Consider the following 23,820-nt stretch of genomic DNA (forward strand, 5'->3'; position numbering starts at 1 on the left):
ATGGTAGTGTAGTGTTTTGAATTAACATGGAACAATGTGTTTGAAGGAATAATTGATCCAGAACTTTATTGTAGAAACCTGCCCCCATCAAAGCCATACATGGGGCTGTATATATACGTCCAGAGAAAAGGTCTTCTGCACACTTAACTGTAACCGTTAGTCATAATTTCTCTGCAGAGTGGGATGGTGGGGCTAGGAGGAAGGACTTTCACTTTTCATTTTATGATACTCCAAATCGTTTGCATTTTTTTTTTTTACAAAGATCATGTATAATTTTTCTTTTTTTTGAGACGGAGTCACGGAGTCTCGCTCTGTCCCCCAGGCTGGAATGCAGTGGTGCGATCTCGGCTCACTGCAAGCTCCGCCTCCCGGGTTCAAGTGATTCTCCTGCCTCAGCCTCCCGAGTAGTTGGGATTACAGGCGCGCGCCTCCACGCCTAGCTAATTTTTGTATTTTTAGTAGAGATAGGGTTTCACCATGTTGGCCAGGCTGGTCTCAAACTCCCGACCTCGTGATCCACCCGCCTCGGCCTCCCAAAGTGCTGAGATTACAGGGGTGAGCCACTGCGCCCGGCCCAAGATCATGTATAATTTCTATAATAAAAACAATAAAGTAAATAAAAATGTCTTCAGTGTTGTACCTTGTACTTGGCCTATGTTACAACAGGAATGACATATATTCCATCTTCATGACATTACTTAGGGCTTTATAGATTTCTGCTTTAAGGAATAAATGCAATTTCAATCCATTTAAGACTTGATTGCTTCCTTATATAAAAAAAGTATCTGATCTTGTATCTAATTTGTTATGACAGTACCATCACTTAAAGTATAGCAATTATGCAACCCCTGAATTTGAATTTCATTTTGCAAGTGTGTAAGACCTCACGGACAAAGCGAAGGCAGAAAGTTAAAATCAGCATATCCAAAATAAATCACTCTGGTTACCGAAAAGAACATAGGGTATCTGAACAAAATCTCAGAGCTCACATAGGCATAGATACTTCCATGTGAACTTTAGGAATCTTGGCTCATCTAACTTTTGCAGTGCTGAGTGGACCCCCTGCTCCCGCTAGGCGTTTTGGGAGCACCAGCAACCTCCACACCAGGACGGGGCTGTCGGGGGCCGCTGCGGCGCAGGGGTTCGCCCGGGACTGAGTCAGCAACGGGGCCGAGAAGTTCGGCGGGAGGCGCAGGGCGGGGCTTCCTCCCTCCGACTCCGAGCCCGGCTCTACTTTTCTGAGTCCACGTCTCTTCCTTTGGACAGGCGTGTTTCCCCAGGTCGGGCCCAGCCAACGTGACAGTCGCAGACCTCGGAAAAGGGCGCTCCGGTCCCGCCTCGAGGATTTCCCCCGGCCGCTAAGGCAGCCCGGGCCCGCTCGGCCCAGTCCCTCACGGACTGCGGCGCGCGGCTCCCCGGGGCCCGGCCCGCCGAACGCCTCGCTCCACAGCCCTCACCTCGCGGCGCCGAGCGCAGCGTCCGCGGCATGGAGACTGGCTCCGACTCAGGTCAGAGGCCCGCCCCGGGGCCGCGGGGGGCTGGCTCTGCGCGCGCGGCGGTTAGGCCGGGCCGCCCGCACAGGCCGCCGCGTGTCGAGTCCGCGCGGGGAGCGCACGCGGGGCGGGCGGCGACAGGTGGGCAGGACGAGCCGCGAGCGAGCGAGGGCGGGCGGGCGCGCGAGGGGCCCGGCGGGGGGGCCGCTGGGAGGATGGCTCAGCTCTTTCTAAATATAAAACCGGCGTGAGTTGGGCGAGCGCGGCGGCGGAGTCGCAGAGCCGCCGCGCGGGCCTGGCGCACTGGGATTCGGCCGCACAGACGGCGGCAGCGGCAGCGGCAGCGGCTCCGCAGAGGCGCGAGGCTGCGGGAGCGCCTGAGTCGCGAGCTCGCGGGGGCAGCGAAGAGCGACGCTCGCGACGCAGGCAGGCGGCGGCGGCGGCGGGCGGGCCTCGGGGCACAGCGCGGTCCGCGGCGAGTGACCGGAGGCGGCTCGCGGCCCCTGCAGCACCGCGAGCCGCGAGCCCCCCGGCCGCGCCCTGCCCCCCCAGCTCCTCCCTCGTTCCCTCCCCGGCGCAACATGGCTGCGGCCGCCGCCTCCGCCTCCCAGGATGAGCTGAGTAAGTGCCGCGGCCGAACCTGCGGCCGCGAGCCGGAACGGGCGCCGCGCGGTGCCGGGGGGCGGCGGCCGCATCTAGGCTGGAGGTCTGGGGCGCCAGGCCCGGTGGGTGGGCGGCGGCCGCGGCGTGCGGGGAGCTGGGGAGCCCGGGCCTGGCGGGCGGGCGGGGCGCGGATCGTCGCCGCTGGCGTTTGTAGGCCTCAGGTTTGCACCGTCACGTTGCGAAATTGAAACCGGAGCCCCGGGCGGAGCCACCTCTGCCCGCGATCCGCCCTGGCCCGGGGTGGGGGGAGCCCAGCCCCCTGCCCACTGAGTCTCGGCTGGCAGGAGGGCCGGAGCCCCGGGGTGACGAGCAGTGTCCGCCCGTCCCGTCTGACCCCGCCTGGCCCCTGGTCCCCGACGGCTGGGCGAGTTCTAGAAATGGAGCTTTCGGGAAGGGGGAGAAGGTGCCTTTTTGTGACACTCTAGTAATCAGCCGAAAGGTCACGAATAGGCGGTGACCCTCAGATGGAGCAGGGAGGGCGGAGAGGGTCGCCGGTCGAACCGCAGGAGAAACCACGGGGTGACAGCGCTTTCAGAAAGGAGAGTTAGTGCCCCCTCGATCGTACGCGGTGCAGCCTTCCCGGGGACGGCGGTCCCTGTCTGGGGAGAGCGGTGGTCACCCTGAATCCCAGGCCGCCCCGCCCGCCGCCGGAGTTCGCCTCGATGCTTTGTGGGAAGTGTAGTTCCGGGGCGCCGCGGGCCCACGCTGGGGTCATAAATAACGTATTTTCATAGGACATAGGACATGTGAGATAATTTCTGATTGGGTTTTGAGTGTTCCCTCCCCCCCCAAGGGTTTTCTTTCTTTCTTTCCTTTTTTTTTTCTTCCCAATGTTGCCCTTCAGTTTATGGAAAAAAACAAGAAAGGTGTTATTTGGAGATGATGTGGGTTTTAAATGGAATAAAGCATGGGTGAGGTGTTGCAAGCTTTACGAAACTTATGTTGTTAAAGCCGCTTCTGAATTTCCATATGAAAGTAGTTATACACGTAATGTATGTTTCTCTGGTGCTTGTCAGTTTAAAGCCACTTTTATATACGTGATCTCACTTTTGCCCTCATAGCAACCTTGTGAGGCAGATAGGTAGGAATTATCCTTGTTTTAAAGAGGAGGCAGGTTTGGAGAGATTAAGTTCTTTGCTGCTTTGACACAGAACTGGTGGAGCAGGAATACTGTTTGCTCTTTTTGAAGCTGAAGTAAACACTTGGTGTGATCCTGAGCAGATTGGAGAGTCGGAGGAGACAAGGTCTCATGGTGCGATTAGAGGTAGAAGTGGGCTACGGATTGCTCTTCTGTCGGTTCCACGTGGAAGCACCACCAGGCCTTCTGAGAACAGTTCCATGTTTTGTTTTAATTGTGATAAAAATACACATACCATAAAATTTCCCGTCCTAGGCATTTTTTAAGTGTACAGTTCAGTGGGATTGAGTACATTCACACTGTTGTGCAATCATCACCACCATCCATCTCCAGAACTCTTCATCTTGCAAAACGGAAACTTGATACCCATTAAACAACAAACCCTCATTCCCTCTTCCCTTCAGCCCCTGGCGACCATCATTGTACTTTCTGTTCCTGTGATTTTGAGTATTCTTCCTACCTCGTGTGAATGGAATCATACAGAATTTGTGACTGGTTTTATTTTTATTTAGCATAATGTCCTCAAGGTTCATCCATGTTGTTGCGTGTGTCAGAATTTCTTTTCCTTTTAAAGGTTGAATGATATTCCCTTGTATGTATATACCACATTTCCTTGTCCATCTATCTGTCTATGGACACTTGGGTTGCTTCCACATTTTAGCTATTGGGAATAATACTGTTGTGAACATGGGTGTACAGATATCTCTTTGAGACCTTGCTTTCAGTTCTTTTGGGTACATACCCAGAAATGTAATTGCTGGATCATGTGATAATTCTAGTTTTAAATTTTTAAGGAACCACTGTACTGTTTTCTTTTTTCTTTTTTTTTTTTTTCTTGAGACCAAGTCTCGCTCTGTCGCCCAGGCTGGAGTGCGGTGACGCGATCTCGGCTCACTGTAAGCTCCGCCTCCCAGGTTCACGCCATTCTCCTGCCTCAGCCTCCCGAGTAGCTGGGACTACAGGCGCCCGCCACCACGCCTGGCTAATTTTTTGTGTTTTTAGTAGAGACGGGGTTTCACCGTGTTAGCCAGGATGGTCTCGGTCTCCTGACCTTGTGATCCGCTGTGACCTGCCCACCTTGGCCTCCCAAAGTGCTGGGATTACAGGCGTGAGCCACCGCGCCCGGCCCCTACTATACTGTTTTCGACAGTAGTTGTACCATTTTACATTCCCACCAACAATACACAGAGTTCTAATTTCTCTATATCCTGGCCAACACTTATCTATATTGTCAGTAGTAACCATCCTGATGGGTGTGAGGTCTGATTTTTTTTCAATTGCTATGCTGTATGACATATGAGTTCCTGTTGTATCACCAAACACATTAAAGTCTGAATTGCTAGCAGGAATGGGAACAAAACTAGAGGAAGAATTGGATATTCTGAAGTGGCTGAAGTATTTGTGTCTGTGCAGTGTGCTTCCATACATTCAGGTACTGGTTAAGATGCTGTTAAGAGATTTCCTGGCTCTAGTAGCTGATAGAAAGTTAGGAACAAATAATTCCAATCCTTGCCTTCTCTTTGTTTTGTTCAGTTAAATTGTCAGTCATCAGCCACAGATATCTGTGGACTTGGTTTCTGTATTTCTTCAGGAGAGACTGAATACGTGGCAGTTGATACCTTAGAATAATTTAACTTGAAAGCATATACATGTACACTCATTAAGAAGTTTCATATAAACCACTTTTAGTTTTAGAATGGCTATAATAAAACAGCAGATGCTGATAAAATGTGCTTTTGGCCAGGTGTGGTGGCTCACAGCTGTAATCCTAGCACTTTAGGAGGCCGAGATGGGTGGATCACCTGAGGTCAGGAGTTCAAGACCAGGCTGGCCAACATGGTGAAACCCTGTCTCTACTAAAAATACAAAATTGAGCTGGGTGTGGCGGCACGTGCCTGTAGTCCCAGCTACTCAGGAGGCTGAGGCAGGAGAATCACTTGAACCTGCGAGGTGGAAGTTCCAGTGAGCCGAGATTGTGCCACTGCACTCCAGCCTGGGCAACAGAGCTAGACTCCGTCTCAAAAAAAAAAAAAAAAGTGCTTTTAAGAATTTCACTAAAAAAAAGAGAGAATTATCTGAATATTTTCTGTTATTTATGACTAGTAGATGATAGTAAAAGCAAACTACTAAATGCCAGCATTGTTCTCTTCCACTAACATTTTATTGTAAAAAATCTTCAAACACACAGAAAAATTGAAAGTGAACATTCGTGTACCCAGCACTTAGATTCTATCATTGATAGTCGAATAACTTTATCATATTTACTATTATAGCAAACTTTGTCATTTGTCCATCTCAGTAGATTTTTAAAAATTGTTAAAGTTTTTTTTTTTTTTTTTTTTTTTAAACGGAGTCTCAGTCTGTCACCCAGGCTGGAGTGCGGTGGGGTGCGATCTCGGCTCACTGCAACCTCTGCCGCCTGGGTTTAAGCAATTCTCCTGCCTTAGCCTCCTGAGTAGCTGGGATTACAGGCGCCTGTCACTGCGCCCAGCTAATTTTTGCATTTTTAGTAGAGACGAGGTTTCACCATCTTGGCCAGGTTGGTCTTGAACTCCTGACCTTGTGATCCACCCACCTCGGCCTCCCACAATGCTGGGATTACAGGCGTGAGCCACCATGCTTGGCCAATTTTTAAACTTTTTTAGTTTTACTTTATTTTTTAAAAAATAGTAGTAAAATACACATAAAATTTACCACCTTAACAATTTTTTTTGTTGTTGTTTTTTTCTGGAGACGGAGTCTTGCTCTCTCACCCAGGCTGGAGTGGAATGGTGCGATCTTGGCTCACTTCAACCTCCACATCCTGGGTTCAAGTGATTCTCCTGCCTCAGTCTCCCGAGTAGCTGGCAATATAGGTGTGCACCACCACCAGGCCTGGCTAATTTTTTTTTTTTTTTTTTTTTTTGGTAGAGACAGGATTTCACTGTGTTGGCCAGGCTGATCTCGACCTCCTGACCTCATGATCCGCCCCTCTCGGTCTCCCAAAGTGCTGGAATTACAGGTGTGAGCCACTGTGCCCTGCCTGCCTTAACAGTTTTTAAGTGTACAGTGGTATTAAGTACTTATTACTCCATCTTTTTTTATGCATTTCAGAGTAAATTGGTGACATTAACACACCTTCCCCCTAAATATTTCAGCACCAGCATTGTTTTAAATGCTTTGTATGTATTATTCCTCAGAATAACCCTGAAAGGTAGGTAACATTATTATTGCTGCTTTATGGAGAGGGAAACAGGCTTCTTAGGTCCCCTGGGTCCTGCAGCTGGAAAGTAGTCCCGGTGTGTCTGGAATTAGTGGGTTCTTGGTCTCACTGACTTCAAGAATGAAGCCACGGACCCTCGCTGTGAGTGTTACAGTTCTTGAAGGCGGCGTGTCCGGAGTTTGTTCCTTCTGATGTTTAGATGTGTTCAGAGTTTCTTCCTTCTGGTGGGTTTGTGGTCTCCCTGGCTCAGGAGTGAAGCTGCAGACCTTTGTGGTGAGTGTTACAGCTCATAAAAGCAAAGTGGACCCAAAGAGCGAGCAGTAGCAAGATTTATTGCAAAGAGCAAAAGAACAAAACTTCCACAGTGTGGAAGGGGACCCGAGCGGGTTGCCACTGCTGGCTCGGGCAGCCTGCTTTTATTCTCTTATCTGGCCCCACCCTCGTCTTGCTGATTGGTAGAGCCGAGTGGTCTGTTTTGACAGGGCGCTGATTGGTGCGTTTACAATCCCTGAGCTAGATATAAAGGTTCTCCACTTCCCCATCAGATCAGTTAGATACAAAGTATGGACACAAAGGTTCTCCAAGGCCCCACCAGAGCAGCCAGACACAGAGTGTCGATTGGTACATCCAGAAACCTCGAGCTAGACACAGGGTGCTGATTGGTGTGTTTACAAACCTTGAGCTAGATACAGAGTGCCGATTGGTGTATTTACAATCCTTGAGCTAGACATAAATGTTCTCCACATCTCCACCAGACTCAGGAGCCCAGCTAGCTTCACCCAGTGGATCCTGCACCGGAGCTGCAGGTGGAGCTGCCTGCCAGTCCCATGCCATGCGCTCACACTCCCCAGCCCTTGGGTGGTTGATGGGACTGGGCGCTGTGGACTGGGGTGGCGCTCATCCGGGAGGCTCCGGCTGCACGGGAGCCCATGGAGGGGGTGGGAGGCTTAGGCATGGCGGGCTGCGGGTCCCGAGCCCTGCCCTGCAGGAAGGCAGCTAAGGTCCGGTGAGAAATCAAGTGCAGTGCTGGTGGGTCGGCACTGCTGGGGGACCCAGTACACCCTCCGCAGCCGCTGGCCTGGGTGCTAAGCCCCTCACTGCCCGGGGCTGGCAGGGCCGGCCGGCTGCTCTGAGTGGGGGGGCCCGCCAAGCCCACGCCCACCTGGAACTCCAGCCGGCCCGCAAGCGCCGCGCGCAGCTCCGTTCCCGCTCGTGCCTCTCCCTCCACACCTCCCTGCAAGCTGAGGGAGCCGGCTGCCGCCTTGGCCAGCCCAGAAAGGGGCTCCCACAGTGCAGCGGTGGGCTGAAGGGCTCCTCAAGTGCCGCCAAAGTGGGAGCCCAGGCAGAGGAGGCGCCGAGAGCGAGGAAGGGCTGTGAGGACTGCCAGCACGCTGTCACCTCTCACCGGTGTCCTCAGCCTCTAGCATGCACTCACAGCCATCCTTGAGGCCATCTTACCTCTTTGCACCATGGAGTGTGTATGATGAACAGTTCAAATCAGATGCATTGCCAGATTCTCAGCTAGATGTTACCTTAATCCAACCATTTGACTGTTGTTTATCACTGCTGTTGGGTACAAAAGAGACACCAAAGCCCACCAAAGGAATTACAATACTATTGAGGAAGAGGAAGAATATGTGTAAACAGATAAGTAAGGACCAAAATGTGACTGTATGATATGGATAATACTAAAGTAGTATCATCTGTAATTCCCAGGTCTGTTATTTTGAGATGCGTAGCTGGTAAAACTTCATTTCTATAGATTTCAAATGAACATTTTCCCCCTTGCACTTGAAGTAGTAGTAATTTATGTCATATCAATTTAAATGAAATCTGCAACTTTCAGTTATATCTGCTACCACACTTTGTAGGAGAAGCAAAATTGACTGTTAGGGTTCTCTTTTATTTATTTATTTGTTTATTATTTTGTTTTTGAGATGGAGTCTCACACTGTTGCCCAGGCTGGAGTGCCGTGGTGCAATCTCAGATCACTGCAACCTCTGCCTTTTGGGTTCAAGCGATTCTCCTGCCTCAGCCTCCTGAGTAGCTGGGATTAGAAGCGCGTGACACCGCGCCTGACTTATTTTTGTATTTTTAGTAGAGACAGGGTTTCACCATGTTGGCCAGGCTGATCTCGAACTCCTGACCTCGTGATCCACCGGCCTCTGCCTCCCAAAGTGTTGGGATTACAGGTGTGAGCCACTGTGCCCGGCCTATGGCCTATTTATTTATTTTTTTTTGAGTAATACCATTGAGCATGAAAGTTGCCAGAAGGCTGGGTGCGGTGACTCAAGTTTGTAATCCCAGCACTTTGGGAGGTCGAGGCGGGCAGATCACTTGAGTCCAGGAGTTCGAGACCAGCCTGGGCAACATGGTGAAACCCTGTTTCTACAAAAAATATAAAAATTAGCTGGGTGTGATGGCATACACCTGTAGTCCCAGTTACTTGGGAGGCTGAGTGGGGAGGATGGCTTGCGCCCAGGAAGTCAAGACTGCAGTGAGCTGAGATCACACCACTGCACTCTAGCCTGGGTGACAAAGCGAGACCTTGTTTCAAAAAAAAAAAAAAAAAGTTGCCAAAAATAGGTTAATTTTGGGTTGAGACTTGTTAGCATTTGTTATCCTTTCACTAACCTCATGTTTAAGTCAGTGATTATAATAGAAGAATAGTAAAGCTGTTTATTCATTGTGTGTTTACCGTGTGTTCTAATTGTTTTGCATGCATCAACTAATTGAATCCTCAAAACAACCCTGTGAGTTTGGTACTGGTACTGTCTCAGAGGTAGAGCTACCCTCAATAGACAGTTAGGACTGGAACTTAGATTGTCTGATTCCAAAATTTGTATTAATTCTGCCCTGCTATTACTGTGTTATTCCTGCATGGGAGAATATATAGTTCATAACAAGATCAAGATGGCTTTTTTTTTTCGTGTCTAACTAGTATCCAGAAAGAACCTTCTGTAGTGTATAAAATGTGGCAATCGGGGCCTGAGCGGTGCCTCACACCTGTAATCCCAGCACTTTGGGAGGCCGAGGCTGGGGGATAACTTAAGAGCAGGAGTTCAAGACCAGCCTGGCCAACATGGTGAAACCCCCGTCTCTACTAAAAATACAAAAAAATTAGCTGGGTGTTGTGACGTGCACCTGTAGTCCCAGCTTCTTGGGAGGCTGAGGCAGGAGAATTGCTTGAACCTGGGAACTAGAGGATGCAATGAGCTGAGAACGCACCACTGCACTGTAGCCTGGGTGACAGAGCTAGACTCTGTCTCAAAAAAAAAAAAAAAAAAAAAAAGACCAGGCACGGTGGCTCACGCTTGTAATCCCAGCACTTTGGGAGGCTGAGGCAGGTGGATCACCTGATGTTGGGAGTTCGAGACCAGCCTGACCAACATGGAGAAACCCCGTCTCTATTAAAAATACAAAATTAGGCAGACGTGGTGGCGCATGCCTGTAATCCCAGCTACTTGGGAAGCTGAGGTTTGGAGTTCCTGAGGTTTGAGGTCAGGAGTTGAAGACTAGCCTGGCCAACATTGTGAAACCCTGTCTCTACTAAAAATACAAAAGTTAGCTTGTGGTGGTGGCACACGCCTGTAGTTCCAGCTACTCGGGAGGCTGAGGCAGGAGAATCACTTGAACCTGGGAGGCAGAGATTGCAGTGAGTCAAGGTTGTGCCACTGCACTCCAGCGTGGGTGACAGAGTGAGACTCCCACTTAAACCTGGGAGGCGGAGGTTGTGGTGAGCTGAGATTGCATCATTGCACTCCAGCCTGGGCAACAAGAGTGAAACTTCATCTCAAAAAAAAAAAAAAAATTCTGATGTTATTGAACAGAACATAGTAGATTTTTGGGTAAGTTGCCAAAAAAGAAAACCATTAGTTTTGACTGTTAAAGGCAGTTCTGAAATCTAGTTTGTAAATTAGTTAAGGTCAGAGCCTGTAGCTTTCTTTCCTTATGCTTAGAGTGATTATAACTATTGCAAATGAAATGAAATTCAGTGCAAGACATGTGGCTAGTTTTTCTGCTAATATTATCTTCTGCCACTTTATGGAAAAGTTGACATTATAGTTAATATTTCAGCAGTGGGTTGAGAGATTTCCGACAGGGAAGGAAGCATTTGAGACTTTTCACCTGGTCAGCTGTTCAGTGGTTTCGTATTCTGGGCTTTATAATTATAAGGCATCCTTAGAATCTGATCTTCGTTGGGATAAAGGCAACTCATGAAGGAGCAACAGCCTATAATCTTAAAGGATGCACTATTCAATTTGACCATTTGACATAGCCATGGGAAACTTCAGTTGCAAAAGTTGGCCAGATAATCAGCATGTCAAGTGTCTTCTGAGAGAGCCTCTGCTAGTGGTGGGAATCCTGGTAGCTCTTTTAGAGGATGAGATGTGGGAAGCTGTGTGTTGAACATGATTCTGTGGCCATACTGAAATAGCCCCTAAGAGCCAATTGCTTAAATGACCAGAATACAGGCTTCCAAGCTGATCTTTGTAGAAAGGCCAAGGCAAGCCTGTATCATTTAAATTTTAGTTACTTAACCAAATAGGAAAGTGAAGATGGAAAACGGCCACGGATATTTCTATTTTTTATTAATTTCCATTCTGATTTTTTTACTTTTACTGCATTCTGGGTTGTTTTTTTTTGAAACAAGAGTCTCACTCTGTCACCCAGGCTGGAGTACAGTGGCACGATCTTGGCTCATTGCAACCTCTGCCTCCCAGGTTCAAGTGATTCTCCTGTCTCAGCCTCCTGAGTAGCTGGGACTACAAGGCGTGCGCCATCACAACTGGCTAATTTTTGTATTTTTAGTTCAGATGGGGTTTCACAGTGTTGGCCAGGCTGGTCTTGAACTCCTGACCTCAAGTGATCTGCCTGCCTCGGCCTCCCAAAGTGCTGGGATTATTGGCTTGAGCCACCGCACCCAGCCTACCACATTCTGTTTTGAATTATGCTTTCAGTAAACTATAATATGTAATAAAGGCCAGTGTCAGTGAGAATAGTTGGCACAGGAGCATTGACCTTGTTCAGAAGATAGATGTTAAAATTGAAGTCACTGCCAGTGTTCTCAGATGGTTTGATCCCTGTTGCTGAGCTCTCGTTTCAGGCCTGGCGTTGATGCTTCCCATCTTATATGGCTTGTTTTGGCCACGTATTTTTTTCAATTCAATAAGCAGACTTTTAAAATTGAGTAAATAATGTATGGTGCTGTCCTCAGAGGGCTTATAATTCAGTGCAGAGACAGATTTATGTGCAAATATAAATAACTTACACAAAGCACAGTAAGTAAACTGCCTAACACAGTTCTTTGGAAACCTCAAGAAATGAGAATGGTATTTGAGGCTAAAGGAAAAATAGCTTGAGCTGAGGCATGGAGATAGGGAAATATTATGCAAAACAAAAAAAGCTGAGTAAGTCTGTTATGATGGGAATGGGGGTGTTACGGCTGCGTGAAGTGCTGGGAAAGGGGATCAGCTGTGTGGTTTGAGACTTGGCCCATGCTGCCTTTATGATTTGAGATCTTGGACAAATTACCTTACCTTTGCAAGACTCAGTTTCTTCCTCATAAAATTGGAATGACAAGAATCACTCATAGTATTGTTAGGATTAATGTATGTGAAAATGTACTGTGTGAACACTTAAGCTCTTATAAATTATTATTATTTTTGGTGTGGGGTGTAATAGCAAATGATGCTGTGGAGATAGGTTGGGACTAGCATGTTGTAGGAATGCCAACAGAACTAGTTTGGACTTTGTTCTGTAGACAGTAGAGAACCATCAAAGCTTTTAAGCAGGAGCGTAACATGAGTAGATCTGTTTTGTAAGGGTAACAGGTGGCATTGGCGTAACACTGATTGCAAGGATCCGGAGACCAAGAGCAGCAAGACTAATTAGGAGGGTATCACAGTGGCCAAGTAAAAAGAAACTTAGGGTCTGAGTTGGGACAGTGGAAGTAGATTTGGCAAGGAGTTAATATAATCTAAAATCCCTAAAATAGGGAGAAATTGTTGGCTGACGAGATGAGGGTTATTAAAGAAGGGAGAAGTTAGAGATGAATCTAAATCTGACCTGAGACTAGAAGGTGGAGGAGTAAAAGAGATGTAGCCTCTAGACAGATTTAGGAAAGTGAAGGACAGAGAGAACAGATTCAACAGATAGGTAGTCTGTGTTCAGCAGAAAGATTATCTGTTGAATGAATGGGTTGAATTACTGAGGCCCCATGTTGTTTAGGGAGACTGTTTTGAGTAGTGGCTAAAACCTCTGGAATTGGAATCAGAGACAGTTTTGAATCCTGATTCTGATACTTCTTAATGTGTTCTTGAACAAGGGACCTAACTTGTAGGCCTTGGTTTTCTCATCTGTAAAATGAGATAATAAAACTTACAAGATTTTTTTCTTTTCTTTTCTTTTTTATTGAGACAGGGTCTCTCTCTGTCACCCAGGCTGAAGTGCAGTGGTGTGATTTCGGCTCACTGCAGCCGCAATTTCCCGGTCTCAATCTGTCTTCTGACCTCAGCCTCCTGAGTAAGCTGGGACTGCAGGCGGGCATCACCATCCCTGGCTAATTTTTGTATTTTTTGTAGAGACAGGGTTTGGCCATGTTGCCCAGGCTGGTCTCGAATTCCTGTACTCAAGCAATCTGCCCTCCTCGGCCTCCCAAAGTGCTGGGATTACAGGTGTGAGCCACTGTGCCTGGCCAGGATTGTTTTAAGAATGGGAAGAGATAACACATCTTGGCACATGGATTGCGGGTGTGTGGGAACCTTGGTTCTGAAGCTAGGGAGATAGTGTGGGAATGATTCCTATGGTAGAGCTGTGGAAATGGGCATATTGTTCAAAGGCAGCTGACTGGGAGCCACGCATATACGTATTTAAGAGCGAGAGGAAAATAATCAGAGAAAGGAGATAAAGAGTGCTAAGAGAGGTCAGCGGTGGCCAGGGTTGTGTCTGTCAGCCATTTATGTTCTCATATGTAATGTGCTAAAAACATGTATACATGTTTAGTAACACTTCTTATAAAACTATTGTATAATTGAAACACTTCTAACTAATGTAACAGTTTATATATTTATGATATATACACACATATACATATATGATAAAATATGTTGCATTGGTATTAGAGATTTTAAGTCTTCAGCGAATGATTATCAGTGTATTTTTTGAAGTATTAGCATGTTTTCAGTAAATTTGGTTTGTGAACATATGCCTTATTCTTTCTCAAATTTGGTAGTCATTATAATTTTTTTTCCTCATACTGAATTTGCAAAGCAGGGCATCAAAGATCTAACAAGAAATGAAAAGTGCTTATTTTTTTCTTAAAATTGTAGCTATGCATATACATCTGTTAATTGTATTTTTTTGGTGTTCTAAATAATAGATTCTTTATACAATTGCATATGTACGAGTGGATGAACATACCATTGGTGATCCCGAGGATTTTTGTCAAGATTGGATAAACCATGTATCACATTGATTGTAGAGGTTAGTAGATTTAGTTCCTTAGGATGTGTGCATTTTTTTTTTGTAGCAGCATTTAAAAATGCATAGGTTATCAGGTAGCAATTTCCCCCCAAGATCTTCATGTTTTTTTTTTTTTTCCTTTTCTAGCTACCCTGAGAAAATTGGTGAAGTTCATGTTAATTTACAAATGCCTGAAGCCTCTATTCTCTGTGATGCTAAACATAAAAAGAATTTGCAAAAAGAAGAAAAAGATAAAACTTGAAGTCTTTTTTTTTTTTTTTTGGAGACAGTGTCTCACTCTGTTCTCCAGGCAGGAGTGCAGTGGGACAGTCATGGCTTATTGTAGCCTTGATCTTCCAAGGCTCAAGTGATCCTCCTGTCTCAGCCCCACTGAGTAGCTGGGACTGCAGGCGCATGCCATTATGCCTGGCTAATTTTTATATTTTTAGTAGACATGGGGTTTTGCCATGAAGGCTGGTCTCGAACTCGTGGGCTCAAGTGATCCACTTACCTCGGCCTCTCTTGGAGATGTTATTTAGCACTGTGTACAAGGAAAAGATTATGGGTGATCGTTTACAAACAACTTTGTGTGCCACAATCACAAAAAATCATTTTACATGCTCGAGGAATGCCATCATGGTGGTTTTTTTTTTTTTTAATTTTTAATTTTTTTTTGAGACAGGGTCTCGCTGTGTCACCCAGGCTGGACTACAGTGGCACAATCATGGCTAACTGCCACCTTGATCTCCTGGGCTCAGGCGATCCTCCCACCTCAGCCTCTCTAATAGCTGGGACTATGTTTTGTTGTATTTTTATTTTTTGACACAGGGTCTTCCTTTGTTGCCCAGGCTAGAGTGCAGTGGCATGATCATGGCTCACTGCAGCCTTGACCTCCTGGGCTCAAGTGGATCCTCCCACCTCAGCCTCCCAAGTAGCTGGGATCATAGTTGTGTGCCACCATGCCTGGCTAATTTTTTTTTTTTTTTGGTAGAGACAGAGTCTCTGTGTGTTACCTAGGCTGATCTGGAACTCCTGAGCTCAAGCTATACTCCTGCCTGGGCCTCCCAAAGTGTTGTGATTTTAGGTGTGAGCCACCGTGCCCAGCCAGTTGTTCTATTTGTGAAAAGAGGTATGAAGGAGGCATCATCATGGTAATTGGATGTTCCTAATTCTGCCATTTTGTCATGCATTGTGATTTTGAGAAGAGCCATTTAATTCTACTTCATTCTAAGGCAGAATAAGAGTATAGTGTCATTTTCACTCTTGGGTGATATCAGATGGTCTTTTGATTGAAACTCTGTAAATTCAGATTGTAATTCTCTGATATCATGGACTCAATATCCAGTGAGTTCCTGGGATTTTGTAGCTTCAATCCAAAAGTGCCTTTTGTTGCTATCTTCTAATTTAACTGTTGGACCCCTTCTCCCCACCCCTCCTATGCATTCTACTATATTTTGGTATATATATTGCTGCTGATGATATAAAATATCTTATTCATTTAGGTGAAATTTTGAGGGATGGGATAATTTTAAAACCGGAATTCAACTTTAAAATGAATTTTGTCCTGTTTTTGCTATTTTCACATATGTTTATTCCTTGGGCGTTTAGAGAAATTGGGAGATGGGAAGAATTGTTTAGAAGAGCAGTGAGGACATTGTTTATTCCCTCCTAGATTCTTTAACTCCTAGAGCTTTTGGGCTTGTGATTGATGTGTTAATGTCATTATAATATACTGAAGGCAAAAGTGAAACTACGACTGCTAGGATTTAAATAGTGATTTAAATAAAGAACATTCTAGGGTTTACACACCCAGATGAGCATTGTTCTTCTAGGTAATTAGCTGCTTTGGGTGGATCTTAATGATTGTACATTAGACTTTTATGCAGTCTGAACTCCTGCATAGTATATATTATTTCCTCTAAGCTAGCTTTCACAAGCTGAAGTAATCTTTCCTGCTTGTCACCTCCTAAAACCGATTTCTAAATGAGTATCTCTGCCAGCTGCTGTCTCTGGGGGAAAGGGCCTTGTGGACCTCAGTGTTGGGAGTCTGGCACTTACTCATTAAATCTAGGGCTTCTGTCTTGTCACCTGGCCCAATCTTGCCAAGCTACTCTTATGGTTTCCTCCCCTTCCTCTGTGTGTGTGTGTGTGGCAGGAGGAGAGGACATGATGGGGTTGTGGGGAAGGGGGTGCGGGGTGGTAAGCAGTATGAGCAGGGAGGGGTAGCCTTGTTATGGGCTATGCTGGATTGGCAGGGAGTTTGAAGTAGCCTGGAATCATATGCAAAAGGCCAAGCACAGTGGCCCACACCTGTAATCCCAGCACTTTGGGAGGCCGAGGCGGGCGGATCACGAGGTCAGGAGTTTGAGACCATCGTGGGTAACACAGTGAAACCCCATCTCTACTAAAAATACAAAAAGTTAGCTGGGTGTCGTGGCACGTGCCTATAGTCCCCGCTACTCGGGAGGCTGAGGCAGGAGAGTCGCTTGAACCCGGGACGCGGAGGTTGTGGTGAGCAGAGATTGCGCCACTGCACTCCAGCCTGGGTGACAGAGCGAGACTTCATCTAAAAAAAAAAAAAAAGAAGGCCAGGGAAAGAAAGACTCTTTTCCTCTTCCCTGTTTAAAGAGCCTAGCCTGTAGTGGATCCGGATGCAGGGGTTTCCAGATTAGGGTATCTGCCTGGGCCCTGGGGGGACAGACTGGTGGACTAGGGAACAGAAAGATAATCTGTCTGATTGCCTTAATTCTGGGGGGCAGGGTTACTAGCAAAGGACTCCATCAGCAGGGACCTCGTGCTCAGGACTTTGTTGCCTGTGAAGGTACTCATTGCCATCTCTTGGGCCCTGGCTGGAGAGAGGCAGCTTCTGCAGGAACCATGATGGATTGCCTCTTTCTGGTAATGGATCTTCTCCCCACTCCCAAATTATATTTATGTTTACTGCTAGACTGCCTGACATTCTCCTTTTAAGTACATTTGCATCTGTTGAGTTCCTTAAAAAAGGCTGGGGATGGGGGTAACTCTTTAAAAACGGGAGTAGAGATCACATTTCTAGCCATTCTTTTTTTTGAGATGGAGTCTTTTTTTTTTTTTTTGAGACGGAGTCTCGCTCTGTCCCTCAGGTTGGAGTGCAGTGGCACGATCTCGGCTCACTGCAAGCTCCACCTCCCGGGTTCATGCCATTCTTCTGCCTCAGCCTCCTGAGTAGCTAGGACTACAGGCGCCCGCCATCATGCCTGGCTAATTTTTGTATTTTTAGTAGAGATGGGGTTTCACTGAGTTAACCAGGATGGTCTCGATCTCCTGATCTCGTGATCTACCCACCTCGGCCTCCCAAAGTGCTGGAATTACAGGCGTGAGCCACCGCGCCTGGTGGGACGGAGTCTTGTACTGTCGCCTGGGCTAGAGTACAGAGGCTCGATCTCGGCTCACTGCTCCACCTCCTGGGTTCAAATGATTCTCCTGCCTCAGCCTCCCAAGTAGCTGGGATTACAGGTGCCCGCGACCACGCCCAGCTAATTTTTTGTATTTTTTGTATAGACAGGGTTTCACCGTGTTGGCCAGGCTGGTCTCAAACTCCTGACCTCGTGATTCACCTGCCTTGGCCTCCAAAGTGCTGGGATTACAGGTGTGAGCCACTGCACCCGGATGCTTTGTTTTTTTTGGAGACAGAGTCTCGCTCTGTTGCCCAGGGTGGAGTGCAGTGGCACAATTTTGGCTTACTGTAACCTCTGCCTCCTGGGTTCAAGTGATTCTCCTGCCTCAGCCTCCCAAATAGCTGGGATTATGGGGGCTGCCGTCATGCTCAGCTAATTAATTCTTAAAGAAGCATCCTGCTGGCCTCATTTGGGTTTTGCCAAGTATTAGAGTGGCTTTTGGGGAATTGAGATGATATTTCAAATAGATGAAGCAGACTTTAACTTCCAGTTAGTATCTGGTTAGATTTATAATTCACAGGATTGATCTACCAGAAAATATTAGTATTACACACAAAATCTAGATGCCAGCTAGGGCTTCCTTACTTTTCCATAGTTTTAGCCTCAAACTCCTAATTGTACTGTCGGAGTCCATTCTCTTCCCTACCTTCCAGCGTGATATTTCCAATTTTTGTGAATTCCCTATACTTTAGTTTCTTATTCTTTTCTTAGTTTCTGGGCTCCCATTTCTGAAAATGTTTCAGCTTGGACATGAAACACACACACACACACACACACACTCACACACACACTCACACACACACACACTCTCCTCTCTCTTTCTTTCACACTCACTCACTCACTCACTCTCTTTTCCCAGAATTGGTATGTCCTAGGAAAAGGCGTTGTCTTAAGAGTGCTTGATTTTCTGCCCTTTTACTGGTTCACCTCTTCCTATTCATCTTTTCCTGTTCTCTTCCTTTCCTTCTCTCTGCAGTAACTGCTGCACCTCTGCTGGTTTGGAGTCACGTCGTATATAGTTGTTTAGTAAGATTTAGTATCTTCTCCACCTACTTTCTTGCTTAAACCATGTTGTAATTTGGCATGCTAGAAGGAGCACTGGACTGTCTAGGGTTTGAATCAGCCCTGTCACTTAGTAGCTTTGTAATCTTGGTCAACAGAATGTTTTCAAGGCTCTGTTTCCTCAACTGTAAATTGGAGCTAATACTACTTGCCTTACTAGAAGTTCTTTACAGGCAGGTACTGTGTTCCAGTGTGTGCTTGGAGGGTAAAGGCCTCTCTGGGTTCAGCTTATTTGTTTTTTGTTTGTTTGTTGGTTTCTTTCGTTTTTTGAGACTGAGTCTCATTCTGATGCCCAGGCTGGAGTACAGTGGTGCGATCTCGGCTCACTGCAACCTCTGCCTCCTGGGTTCAAGCAATTCTCCTGTCTCATCCTTCCTAGTAGCTGGGACTACAGTCACATGCCACCATGCCTGGGTAATTTTTATATTTTTAGTAGAGATGGGGTTTCATCATATTGGTCAGGCTGGTCTCGAACTCCTGACCTCAGGTCCTTGGCCTCCCAAAGTGCTGGGATTACAGGCGTGAGCCACCAAGCCTGGCCTGGGTTCAGCTTCTGAATCTGTGTATCATTCACATGGTGACCTTTGGCAGGTCAGTTAGGTGATGAGTCTATAAATGCATCTATAAGTGCACCTCACAACATTTTTCTGAGGCTCAGAAGGCCATGTGAAACTGCTTTGTGACTATGATGTATTTTTATATACTTGTATCTGTGAATCAGAAGAAAGTAAATACCATTAAAGAGAATATTTCTTTGTGAAATAGTCTATTATAGTGTAGTATATTTCCATAGTAACTTGATAGATCTTTTAAAAAATATCGTGTAGTGTTAGCAGTGGTCTTAGGTATTTTCAGCTTTCTCTTCACTTTCAGTTTCTACTTAAGACCTCTAACCTGATTTGTATTTTAAAATTTACTTTCATATTCAGAAAAAAAAATTCTTTGTAGAAAATTTAAGCAACCTTAAAAAACCTGAAACCTGTCACTCAGAAATAACTACTCATTCTAATTCACACAAGTAATTCGTGCTCATAAAGTAAGTTGGTAATGACACATAATTAAACAAACCAGAAAGAGTCCTCTGAAATTCAAACAGGGATAACATTACCTTAAATAGAATCCTTTCTCTATTTCTTTTGATAGTATGCTTTTTTTGCATAATTTTAAAGGAATATTTTGATGTTCAGGTTGTCCTGAAAGGAAACTGATTTCCTCTTCTGTTCTTTTTTCTCTTTTCTTTTTTCTCATCTCTTTTCTTCTTTTTTCTCTTCTCTTTTTTTCTTTTTTAACATGCTTTTTCCATTAATAATGATGTGAGGGAAAAATAAGTAATTGTAGGTTTATTGCCTTTTCTAGTCCTGTAAGAAAATAGCTTTTCCTCCCTAATTTAGAAGTTAAAGTTGTATTTTTGAGAGAGATCTGAAGAATATGCGATTTGTGTGGACAGTTTTATTTCTCAGGAATGATTTAATGTTTTCAGAAATATCAGTAGCTAAAGGTGGGCAACACTGAAGTCCTTAAACCTTTACTGGTCATTTTCTTTTTATGCAGGTGGGAGGAGGGAGAATTCCTTCTTCGTCTTTAGATAGAGAAACTAAAGATAGGCGAATAATATACATTTGAATTATTTAAAGGAAAATAAATGAGCTGGGTGTGGTGGCTTACGCCTGTAATCCCAGCACTTTGGGAGGCTGAAGTGGGAGGATTGCTTGGGCAAAACAGGATGACCTCATCTCTACAAAAAATAAAACAACTAGCTGGGTGCAGTGGCATATGTCTGTGATTCTAGCTACTTCCGAGGCTGAGGTGGGAGAATAGCTTGAGACTGCAGTGAGCTGTAACTGCACCACTGCACCCCAGCTTGGGCAACAGCAGAACTGTGTCTCCAAAATAAAAACATACATATATATATATATTATTTATATTGTTAGTAGATTTTTTTTCCTCCTACGTGAATGTCATAGTTAACATGAGCTAAACTGGATTTTTGTTTTGTTTTGGAATTTTAAGATTCTCAGGGTTTTGATACTTTTCCTTTGAAATCAAATGCTCTTTTTGTTCTTTTTTTTTTTTATTTTTTGAGACGGAGTCTCGCTCTGTCACCCAGGCTGGAGTGCAATGGCGCAATCGTGGCTCACTGCAACCTCTACCTCCCGGGTTCAAGCAATTCTCCTGCTTCAGCCTCCTGAGTAGCTGGGATTACAGACGCACACCATCACGCCCAGCTAATTTTTGTATTTTTAGTAGAGATGGGTTTCACCATGTTGGCCTGGCTGGTCTCGAACTCCTGACCTCGTGATCACTTAACCTCAGCCTCCCAAAATGTTGGGATTACAGGTGTGAGCCACTGTGCCCTGCCTTTTTGTTCTTTCATATGCTTTAAGGTTCCTTTCAAGCTTTAAAGTTCTGTGACTAAAAAAATTTTTTTCTTGTCTTTAAAACATGGATTTTTGAAAAATATTTGCTCTGTATACTTTTTTTTTTTTTTTGGGGGGGGGGGACAGGTCTTGCTCTGTTACCCGGGCTGGAGTGCAGAGGCATGATCTAGCTCACTGCAGCGTCAGTCTCCTGAGCTGAAGCGATTTTCCCACCTCAGCCCCCTGTGTAGCTGGGACTACAGGCACGCACCACCTTGCCTGGCTCGTTTTTCAATTTTTCGTAGAGACGGGGGTCTTGCTGTGTTGCCTAGGCTGGTCTCAAACTCCTGGGCTCCAGTGATTCTTCTGCCTTAGCTTCCCAGAGTGCTGGGATTACAGGAGTGAGCCACTGCATATGCTGGCCTGTATGCTGTTTTTTTCTAATCAAAAAATGTATTTTCACTGAAAAATATTTGAAAAGTATTAAGAAGAAAAATTACTGATGTATTTTCTTTTGCTTTTTATATAATTATAAAATAAAATTATCATGGAATATATATATTCTTTTAAAAATAATGAATTATTTCAACTATGAAGGAAAGTATGGAGAGTAATGTTGAGATGGAGTTTTTTTGCTCTTGTCGCCCAGGCTGCAGTGCAGTGGCGCGATCTTGGCTCACTGCAACCTCCTTCTCCCGGGTTCAAGCAATTCTCCTGCCTCAACCTCCCGAGTAGCTCAGATTACAGGTGCCTGCCACCATGCCCGGCTAATTTTTTTATTTTAAGTAGAGATGGGGTTTCACCATGTTGGCCAGCCTGGTCTCAAACTCCTGACCTCGAGTGATTCACCCACCTCGGCCTCCCAAAGTGCTGGGATTACAGGCGTGAGCCACCGTGCCCGTCTTGGAGAGTAATCTTACTTAACATTTATGTATGTCTGACTCATCTTTGTAAAATTTTTACATTTTTTGCTATTAGCTTCAGGTCTTTTATTTTAATTAATTAATTAATTAATTAATTCATTTTGAGACAGAGTTTTGCTCTAGTTGCCCAGGCTGGAGTGCAATGGGGTGATTTCGACTCACTGCAACCTTCACTTCCTGGGTTTAAGCTATTCTCCTGCCTCAGCCTCCTTGTATTTTTAGTAGAGACGGGGTTTCTCCATTTTGGTCAGGCTAGTCTCAAACTCCCGACCTCAGGTGATCCACTCTCAAACTCCCGACCTCAGGTGATCCACTCGCTTTAGCCTCCCAAAGTGCTGGGATTACAAGTGTGAGCCACCACACCTGGCTTTATTTTATTTTTTTAAAGAAATAAACATTGCAGATGAAATTCAAACCCCCTGTGTTTCTCCTTATCATATCATTTTTCTTTTCTTTCCTTTTTCCTCTCTTTCCTCCTCCCCTCCTTCCCTCTCCGTTCTCATTCAGAGATTGTCATTACTGTGATGTATATATCATACTCAATATATATTGCGTTTAAAAACTTTCCATAAATGGGACTAAACTGTACATACCGTTCTGCAACTTACTTTCTTTGATCTTAGGTTTTCCAGATATGGTCTTGTTGGCTCATGTGACATGTAATCCTTGTTTATTTCCATTGTTGTGTGACTCTGCATAATTTATTCCTTCTCCTGTTGACTGATATTTAGATTGTTTTTATATTTTTACTTTTACTAATCCTGGGCTGTGAACACTTTCAAACATGTGTCCTTGTGCTTGACTCTTCCTGGAAGAGTTTTTTTTTTTCTTTTGAGACAGGATCTTGCGCAGTTGCCCAGGCTGGAGTGCAGGGACACGATCACAACTCATTGCAGGCTTAAGGGATTCTCCCACCTCAGCCTCCCGAGTACTGAGTAGCTGGGACTACAGGTGCATACCACCATATCTGGCTAATTTTTTGTTTTGTTTTGTTTTGTTTTTTGGTAGAGATGGAGTTTTGCCATGTTGCCCAGGCTGGTCTTGACCTCCTGAGCTCAAGTGATCTGACTACCTCAGCTTCCTAAAGTGCTGGGATTAAAGGTGTGAGCCACCACACTTGGCGCCTGGGAGCATTTTTTTCTAGGACAGTGTTATATAAAATGTCTGAGCATTAGGGAATTATTTCTTGCAAATAAGGAACTTGCATCAAAATGTAAATCAACTATCACTGTTAATTTATTTAACACTTCTTATTCTAGCAGCACTTTTACAATAAAAAGTGTTCCTTATCTCTTTGCTGACTGGTGATAAACAGTTTGTAGATGGGCTTCTTGAATGGCAGAATTGCTAGGTGGTAGGGTATGTTCCTCTTCAACTTTGCTTGAGATGTCTTTACTGCAGAATTGCTCTTCAGAGATTGTATCAATATGTACCCCATCAGTAGTGGACCAGAGTCTTTGGTTTGTTTCCCATCTTTGCCAACATTTGGTACTGTTAGATTTGAGTCTTTTTTTTCTGATGTGTAGTCCGTTGTTTTCTTCTCTGATTCTTAATGGCATTTTTGTCAATCTCAAGTTTTCATGTATTCCCAGTTCTCTTTCTGTGTTCTCTGTTTTAATGTATTGATTTGTCTATTTGCTGACCGGTGCTTCTGCCACACTCAGTCTTAATTGTCATAGCTTTATAAGTCTTGAAATCTGATTGAGCCACTCCTACCTCACTTTTATGGAAAATTGACAGTTATTCTTGGCTCTTTGTTGTTACATACTCTGTTCCGTTCATATTCCAAAAGAATTTTATAATTTTTTTCAGCTTTCAGAAAGCACTCTGTTTTCTGTAGAGAATGTTTGACTGTTGGGGGCTTCCCATCTTTGCAATATTGAGTTTATTTGTGAGCATTAGTGCTGTTTACCAGATATTTCTAGTTCTCTCTTTTGGGCACAAAATAGAATTTAGTGCTGGGGACAGAGTGAGGGACATGTGATTCACCATAGAAGTTTCACCACAGAAGGGTTGAACTGAGCCGGAAGGATTGAGGATATGGCACCAACTAGCGGTGTTTGAGATGGTGTCAGCTCTAT

General features: G+C 45.2%; 1 protein-coding gene across 4 annotated transcripts in view; it reads left to right on the top strand.

Annotated features, from left to right (window-relative positions):
- The first annotated feature begins 559 nt into the window (after positions 1-559).
- The window catches only part of ECPAS (Ecm29 proteasome adaptor and scaffold), a 126,479-nt gene continuing 103,218 nt past the window's right edge, over positions 560-23,820 (top strand). Inside the window, exons 1-2 of one of the 4 annotated variants that reach the window (XM_030822293.1) lie at positions 560-1,508; positions 13,878-13,981. In XM_030822293.1, coding sequence (XP_030678153.1) covers positions 13,960-13,981 — 22 coding nt within the window. In that variant the 5' untranslated portion in view covers positions 560-1,508; positions 13,878-13,959. Of the gene's footprint in view, positions 1,509-1,562; positions 2,115-13,877; positions 13,982-23,820 lie in introns of those variants that run through there. The other 3 variants (XM_030822234.1, XM_030822332.1, XM_030822180.1) reach the window with 3 other exon arrangements.

The sequence above is a fragment of the Nomascus leucogenys genome, chromosome 1a (genome assembly GCF_006542625.1).
Source record: "Nomascus leucogenys isolate Asia chromosome 1a, Asia_NLE_v1, whole genome shotgun sequence".
NCBI lineage: Eukaryota > Metazoa > Chordata > Mammalia > Primates > Hylobatidae > Nomascus > Nomascus leucogenys.